This window comes from Tasmannia lanceolata, unplaced genomic scaffold, assembly GCF_043159265.1.
Source record: "Tasmannia lanceolata isolate RefF3 unplaced genomic scaffold, GAP_Taslan_0.1 ptg000019l, whole genome shotgun sequence".
Classification (NCBI taxonomy): domain Eukaryota; kingdom Viridiplantae; phylum Streptophyta; class Magnoliopsida; order Canellales; family Winteraceae; genus Tasmannia; species Tasmannia lanceolata.
Genome location: NW_027518696.1, coordinates 741,851 through 749,959, shown reverse-complemented (window position 1 = coordinate 749,959; position 8,109 = coordinate 741,851). Strand labels below are relative to the sequence as shown.

At 37.0% G+C, this 8,109-nt stretch overlaps 1 protein-coding gene across 1 annotated transcript; it reads left to right on the top strand.

The window, feature by feature from the left end:
* The first annotated feature begins 82 nt into the window (after positions 1 to 82).
* On the top strand, positions 83 to 4,545 carry LOC143852500 (ADP-ribosylation factor). The gene is made up of 7 exons (XM_077361885.1): positions 83 to 239; positions 2,434 to 2,589; positions 2,792 to 2,862; positions 3,459 to 3,578; positions 3,896 to 4,014; positions 4,128 to 4,209; positions 4,292 to 4,545. Exons 2-7 carry the CDS (start codon positions 2,442 to 2,444, stop codon positions 4,295 to 4,297), a joined length of 546 nt encoding a protein of 181 aa, XP_077218000.1. The 5' UTR covers positions 83 to 239; positions 2,434 to 2,441; the 3' UTR covers positions 4,298 to 4,545.
* Positions 4,546 to 8,109: the final 3,564 nt, after the last annotated feature.

Sequence of the window (8,109 nt, the reverse complement as noted above, 5' to 3'; positions counted from 1 at the left end):
TTCTCAAGATGGAATCTTCAACACTTTTGAAGCGAAGCGTACGATAGCCGGCAAATGATAACGATGACCGTCGGGTACTACGTCAGTTTTGGCCATTAATACTTACGGTGAGTTAACGACCGTTAGGCCAATCTCCTATAAAATCTCCCCCTTCATTGCGTAGAATTTGGTTGTGGAGGACAGCTCTTTTAGATCTGCTCTCCCGGATCGCCTGTAATTTCTCCTTCTCTTTCTCTCATGTAAGCGTTAGATCTCTCTCTCTCTCTCTCTCTCTCTCTGTCTCTCTTGTTTTCTTCCCGATCTGTTTTTTTTCTAGGGATTTCTAAGGTTTTGCAATTCTATTCAAGGATATTTCATTGAGATCTGGCGTTTTATTCTGTGTGAGGATATCTCCTTTAGATCTGTTGTTTTTGCTGTTTTCCAAGTCGATCTGGTTATATTTCTTGCCTGATTCGTTTGATTTGTCTTTGGAATGTTTGGAAATCATGTTTTGACTGTTCGATCTGTGGAAATGAGGTGAATTACGTGGCTGATTCGGTTTTATGCTAGGATTTTGTTTTGATCTGCTCAATTTTTTTGCTGGATTCAGTTGATTTGCTTTTTGTTTGACGGAGAGGTTTTTTTATTGCTTGATTTGCATGTTTGTGATTGAATTTCATGCTAGATCCAGTTTTGGTTGGTTTTTGTTTTCTGGCGTGGGATTTCGTTCCTGATTTGATTCTTTTGTATTGCCTGAGGGTCTGGAATGAATATTTCGCCCTCAGTTGTGGGGTGAGGTCTTATTTTGTGTAAGATCCGTTGTTTATTGACTTTATTCTTTAATTTTACTGAATTTATTGTCTAGTCGCTTGATTTTCTTTTTGATGGACGAAATGGTGTTTTGACTGTTTGATTGCTGCAAACGAGGTTTAATTTTGGGCTTGATTTGGTGTTTTGAAGGCTTTTTTCGTAATTGGTGATTGTGTGGCAATGTTCTTTTTCATGTTATGTTCATGTTGATGAGCTTCAATTCTTTGGGCATGATTTGATGCCTTGAAGACAAGGATGTCGATTTTCTTGTTGGATTTGGTGCATGTTGTTAGATTGTATTTTTTATTTGATTTTTCTGCAAGGTGGTGCACAAAAAATAATACTTTCTGATGGTTTCTTTGTGTTTCGGGATGGATGTTATTTATTATTCGTTAATTAATCGGTTTTTTCGTTTTTAAATTTATAAAGATCCATTCATAAGTACTGTCCTTTTCAAATTCTCAGTCCAAGTTACGTTTTAAATTTCTTTTTGTTAAAGAAACAAAATTTTTTTCAATCAATGTTGTTTAAAACTTCAATTGTTGAAGATCTACTTCTGTTCAGGGTGGAACATGTTTTTTTTTAATAGAGTAAGATATGAAATGACTTTTAATTGTTTTTTTTATTCCCATATGTCATCATATAGAATTGTACTTCTAAATTATATTATTTGTAAGAGGCCGTTTCACCTCCGTTGCGACTAAGTGCGTCTTGAGGAATCAACCCAGTCACTTTCACTTGCATGGCTGAGATTAGTCTAACTGAAAGCAGGTTTTTTAATCTCAGCCATTCATGGGAAAGCGAATGGACTGATTTCTTGCAACACACTTAGTCACGACGGAGGTGAAATCCACTCTAATTATAATGTTTGGCAAAATTATCTTGCTTGCTGTTCCTTTGTGCAAGTCATTGGTTGAAATGATTTTTCTTTATAATTAGATTTGACCTGTCGTTTATCTTCTCTATGATTTTAGATTCCAGTATTTTCCTCTTGTTTTCTTTTTCCATTTTTAAAATTTTTGGTTGGTGCATTCATTTACTAACATTTACATGCATTGGCAATGGTTAGGATTTGATTTGCAATTTACATTTATATTCATTCATTAACTAGCTCAACTTCCTTTTTTGTTATTGTATAGTATATGAAATTTCAAGGATGAGCTGATGCATGTGAGTGTCGTGGTTAATTGATATTCCATGTGCAATCACTATACCTCATGCTCATTCATTGCCTGCAATTAGATAAAATCAGAGTATATGTGCAGATTTGATTTTTGTTAAGTTTGGTCAATGCACTATCTGTTTTTGAGGAGAGAATGTTTGAAAGGCCAAAGTTGTCCATTATTAAGAAACCGTTTCAACTGGCAGCCTCTGTACAGTGTGTCCCCCCCCCCCCCCCCCGGGTGTAAAATGGGATCGAACTCATGGCCTCAAGGTTGTGAGTTGTGACACGGAGTACTGTCCAATTGAGATGTGAGTTGAACCTCCAAAAGCTGGTGTTATAAATCTATGTCACAAGCAACGACAATCTCTCATTGTGTGTCGTGAAGATATAAAAAAAACTTCATGCACAACCATGAATGCACTCTTACTTGTATAATTAACATTTGATGGATTTGAATATTTTGATTTTTTCCCCATCAGACACAAAGATGGGGCTGTCTTTCACCAAGCTTTTCAGTCGGCTTTTTGCCAAGAAAGAGATGCGTATTCTTATGGTGGGTCTCGATGCTGCGGGTAAGACGACCATTTTGTACAAGCTCAAGCTTGGAGAGATCGTGACCACTATTCCTACCATCGGTATGTTTTACATAGATAATTAATGGCTGGCCATGTTCTTTCATAGTTATTGCTGGGTATGTTATCCAGATTTTCCTTCCATACTTATTTGGCATGGACAGGCCTGCAGAATTCTTGAATACTAGACTTGGATTTGCTTGCTTGTCTTCTTTATTATTTGGATGATTTAATTTAGTTTCTATCTCATTTACTTCTTCGTCAGGATTTAATGTGGAGACCGTGGAATATAAGAACATTAGCTTCACCGTGTGGGATGTTGGTGGTCAGGACAAGGTTAGTAAAGCTTTTTGGTTTTTATATGACAAATTTCTTATAACAAACATGGAAATATTCCAGTTTTCTTTGGAATTGTTTGCATCCAGGCTGTCGAAATAGAACTGCATTATAATTTCTATTTGAGATCAGATATGTGTGTGCGAGTGTGTGTGAAAATTCTAAGAACAAAAAATAATATATAGCGCTAGCACTATCAAAACAAAAGGGAATGACAATATAAGTTGAAATATCCTTATTTTGAAATATTTATGTGAAAGTTCAAGTTATTGTAGACTTCCAATGACATTGATTTGCCTATCATGGTACTGTTTTTATAGGGCACATTAGCACATGTTAACGAGTCATTTGCAATATGATATGGCATCAGTTTATTTGTTCTTTTGATTCTGTTACTATATCCAGAGTCTCCCATAGTTGGTCATAATTACTATCCAGTTTCAATTGCCTTTGCCAATTTGATTTGTTTCTTATACAAGCTTTATACTGTGTTATGTGCATGTGGATTTATCAAGCAGGTAAATGAAATCAAAATACATAATCTTAATTTACATTGCAACTTTTTGAAATACAATTTTCTGTATGGGCAATTTCAGATCCGACCTTTGTGGAGGCACTACTTCCAGAACACGCAGGGTCTTATTTTCGTGGTTGACAGTAATGATCGAGATCGTGTTGTTGAGGCCAGGGATGAGCTGCACAGGATGTTGAATGAGGTAAAGCTTCAATTATCCTTGATTTTTACTATGATATTTAGCTTATCCATAAGAATGAACCATCTAGAGAAAATTCTCTGTCCACGTATAAAATGTATGTATAAAAGGGTCATCAATGGCTGGACTCACGGTTTTGGCCAAAAAATGGGTAGCTGGAATGTGGATCCAGTTCGATTAGTCATTATAGGGAAAATATTGGATTTGATTAGCCAGTGAGGTTGGGGAATACGGATATCTATACTCTGCCCCATTATTGAAAACCTAGATTCTATATTTCTATACTAAAGGTCCATTGTGATGTTTTGATTGGATGGCAGGATGAGTTGAGAGATGCAGTGCTTCTTGTTTTTGCAAACAAGCAAGATCTTCCCAACGCCATGAACGCTGCAGAGATTACTGATAAGCTTGGCCTTCACTCCCTCCGCCAACGCCACTGGTAACATTTCTGTATTTCCTTGTCATCCATGTGGTTCCATTTTTTTCTTCTCCCTTGCTTTCCAATCTTTTTTGCTTAAAAAGTTTATCGAAGGCATTGTCTGCTACTTGCAGGTATATCCAGAGCACGTGTGCCACTTCTGGTGAAGGACTGTACGAGGGATTGGACTGGCTATCCAACAACATTGCTAACAAGGTCTGATTTGCATGCACATAATCCATTTCACTAGAAACTCAAACACAGATCTGTTTGCTCATTACACCCCCTCTTCTTGCAGGCCTAGAGACATGCTGGTTCACAATGATTATGGGTTTCAAAATCAGAGCAGATATTATTTGGGTATTGTTTTTAATTGTGCAAGATAAAGGTAGAGATAGAGACAGAGAGAGAGATAGAAAGAGATCCACCTTGGCTTCTATTGTTTTTAATTACAGACGCTGTCATTTTGTTATTCCTGTAGACTCATAATAATCCGGAAAGTTGTTCTTCTCTATCATCTCAGGGTTGGGAGGTTGATCTTCCTCTTCATTTGGTTTGGGTTTTCATTCCTCTTCCTTATCCTGAAATATATGCAGATCTTGCTGATTTGTTCGTCAGTTAATTGCATTGGCAAATTGATTTCTTTATAATCGTCCGTATCCTCCTATTTAAAGTGATTCTTAATTGTAATTCTTTCCCTTTTTTATCTGCAAATTAATAAAGAATTGTGTTCAGGTGTGGGAGAAAATACCCTGACTCCCTTGTTTTGAATTCTAACGAATTAAAGAGAAAATTCTATAACAATTTTAACAAGGGATTTGGGAGTTTAGAGAGAGAGAGAGAGAGGAGGAGGAGATTTAGTCACACAAGATGTTGTACACCTTACTGCGAAATACCTAGAGCATTAAATTCATCCAATTATATAGGGAAATGATATTAAGAGTGTAAGACAACCATGTTTTGATATATGAGCTCACCTATCCTGTCTTTTTGTATTTAAAGAGCTGTGAAAAGGTCATTACGGTTCCCAAAAAAACTCTTACAAGCCAATTAAAAAAAAATGAAATTTGGTCAAACGGTACCTCAAAATATTTGAAATAGTGAGATGGAACTCTTGAATTTCAAACTTGTTAAAGGGTTCCATTTTGCTTTTCCTGACAAGGTTTTTGATCGAAATACACTTCCACCCTCAAAATACACGTTAAGCCATAAAAAGTGTTCCCTTCTTTTTCTATCAACCCTTTTTTTCCCCAATTCCCATTAACGCCTGGAACAAAACAAAATGAGAAAAATGTGTTATTGTTGTCCTATTAGGGTTTGTGCTTGTAACCTCCTAATATCTCATTTAATGTGTTTGATAACTCTGTCTTTTTAGGATAGTGTATAAGGGTGTCTTAAGGGTGTATTAAGGGTTTATAAGGGTTTATAAGGGCTCATAAGTGTTATTAATGTTTGATGAGCCTACCATTGAGTTGAACCCTTGCTATGTATTTCATAACTGCCGTGATTAGGGTTGTCTAAGGGTTTATAAGGGTTGATAAGTGTTATTAATGTTTGATGGCCCTACCATTGAGTTGAACCCTTGCTAGGTATTTCATAACTGCTGTGATTAGGGTTGTCTAAGGGATTATCCAAAAAATAATCCCTTATTTTTTTTGCTTTGATAATCCCATAGAAAACCCCCATTTAGGTACTCGAAACCGCTTTTTAGTCCATGACCCTATTTTATTCCAATCCGTCCAATTGAAACACCCTAGATAAGCTCTATCAAGCCACAACTTAATAGACCCTTTTAAAGTCTTGAAATTTATGTTAGAGAGTTTAGAACCCCTGTGTAAAATTATAGAAAAATGCTCAAATCAATGGTTTCTCTTCTTTTACACTATGATGGACACTTGAAGGATGAGGTTTCTTGGGACTATGTCGGGGGAGGAAGACATTGTTATCGGTTTCCCGCCGAATTAATTTTGATGAATTTTAAAGTGCAATCCAAAGAAGAATTGGTATAACAGAAAGAGATGTTTTACTATCGATCAAATGTCGATATGTTGTTGATTCATATATAATCACTTTAATCGACGTTGATGATGATGATGTCCTTCAAACAATGTTGAGGATGTTTGACAGAGACATGTTTAATTCTGTAATGATATACATAACGAAACCATAAGTGAGAACAATATTAATTTATTGAATTCGTCAATACTTCTCCCAAACAATATTTGTATTAGTAGAACCTTTATTAATCCTAACATCCCATCTACTTCGATTCCGCTCCAAGAACGTGCACACGAAAGAGAAAATGTCAAACTTCGCCCGTGTTTTGAAGTAGACTTGCAAAAAGACTACGAAAGTGAATTTGTAAGTAAAGAGATCCTTGATACCAGTATAAGAGGTGGTACAGGAGAACACAGCATAAGGTATTTTTGTTCTTTGGTAATCTTTCAAGACTTCCATAGTTCAAATTATGAATTAATCATATGGATTGAGGCTGATTATATATTTTTGAACTATACAGGTCTCGATTTGACTTAAATGAAACATTGGCAAGTGGTTTGCATGCTAACCATGTTACCGGAGGTATAGATGAGTTACAAAATGTTGGAGATCATGAAGTGGACGTCAATAATGTTTTTGAAAAGATTTTTGTGTAAGGGGTTTAGATTATGAAGAAGAAAGAAATGATGATAATGATGATGATGATGATGATGATTATGAGGATCAGGAGGAGGAGGAAGAGGAAGACGAGGATGATCATCATGAAAACATCATTGTTAGTCCAACTGCTCGGCCTATCAACGGAGGCTTTCCTATCAGAGGGGGTACTTCTATCAGAAGTGGTACTCAATCGGTTCTGAGTGACGGTAGTGAGCCAATGGAAGTATATGGCATGTTTGTTGGAGCCCAAGAGATAGAAGCTGATACATTAAAATTTGACCAGTTAACAGTTGGGGCAATGTTTTATGACATGAGACACTTCAAAAAGGTTGTTCGAGAATATGCTATTCGACAGAGATTCATCTTTAAGAAGGCAAAGTCATCACGCACAAAATACTCCGTTTGATGCAAGGAAGATGGTTGCAAATGGCTTATAACGGGTGTGAATCATATGACTTTTGTGGTAGTGAAATCGTTTGTTGCGGACCATACGTGTACAGCTAAAATAAAGGGTAATGATTACCCTCTCATTATAACAGCTTGGGTAGCTGAGACATGTTTACGTTTATTCGCTCGCTCATAGGACGTCCGTCCGTAAAGTCTCTTGAAACTACAGATTCTGTCGATTTGATAACTCGAACATGTTGTCGTGCCTTCCAAACATATGGACCTCTGTACGGACATGCAATCGCATCCATTAACATATACTCTTATGAATTTTTTTGTTATTTTGTAAACAGTGGCTGTATTCAGATACACTTATAATTTTTTTGGAGTAGAAGTCACCCTATTTTTGAAACGGTAACGGATCGACTGCTGAGTTATTACAGTGGGTCCCACGGTTTGGCATAAGTCGGCCTGATATGGTCAAGTAATAATAGAGGTCCCCTCCATCCTTGGAAATTTCTAAATTTTCATATGTGATACTCCCATTTCATCTCTTGGTCACCCCATTTTCATATGTGATACTCCCATTTTTCTTGACCTGGTAACCCCTTCCAGGCCCAACAGACATGAACCGAAAATTTTCCAGGTGTGATAACCCATTTTCATCTCTTGGTCACCTCATTTTCATATGTGATACCCTCATTTTCCTTGACCTGGTAACCCCTTCCAGGCCCAACAGACATGAACCGAAAATTTTCCAGGTGTGATAACCCCATTTCATCTCTTGGTCACCCCATTTTCATATGTGATACCCCCATTTTCCTTGACCTAGTAACCCATTCCAGGCCCAAAAGATAAGAACCAAAATTTTCCAGGTTTGATACTCCCATTTCATCTCTTGGTCACCCCATTTTCATATGTAATACTCCCATTTTCCTTGACCTGGTAACCCCTTCCAGGCCCAACAGGCATAAAGCAAAAATTTTCCAGGTGTGATAACCCCATTTCATCTCTTGGTCACCCCATTTTCCTTGACCTGGTAACCCCTTCCAGGCCCAACAGACATGAACA

Excerpts from the sequence above, each read along its gene's own strand:
- LOC143852500 (XM_077361885.1), top strand. The coding sequence starts at position 2,442 with ATGGGGCTGTCTTTCACCAAGCTTTTCAGTCGGCTTTTTGCCAAGAAA. Across the intron at positions 2,590-2,791 it reads GACCACTATTCCTACCATCG|GATTTAATGTGGAGACCGTG; the intron begins GTATGTTTTACA and ends CTTCTTCGTCAG. Across the intron at positions 3,579-3,895 it reads TGCACAGGATGTTGAATGAG|GATGAGTTGAGAGATGCAGT; the intron begins GTAAAGCTTCAA and ends ATTGGATGGCAG.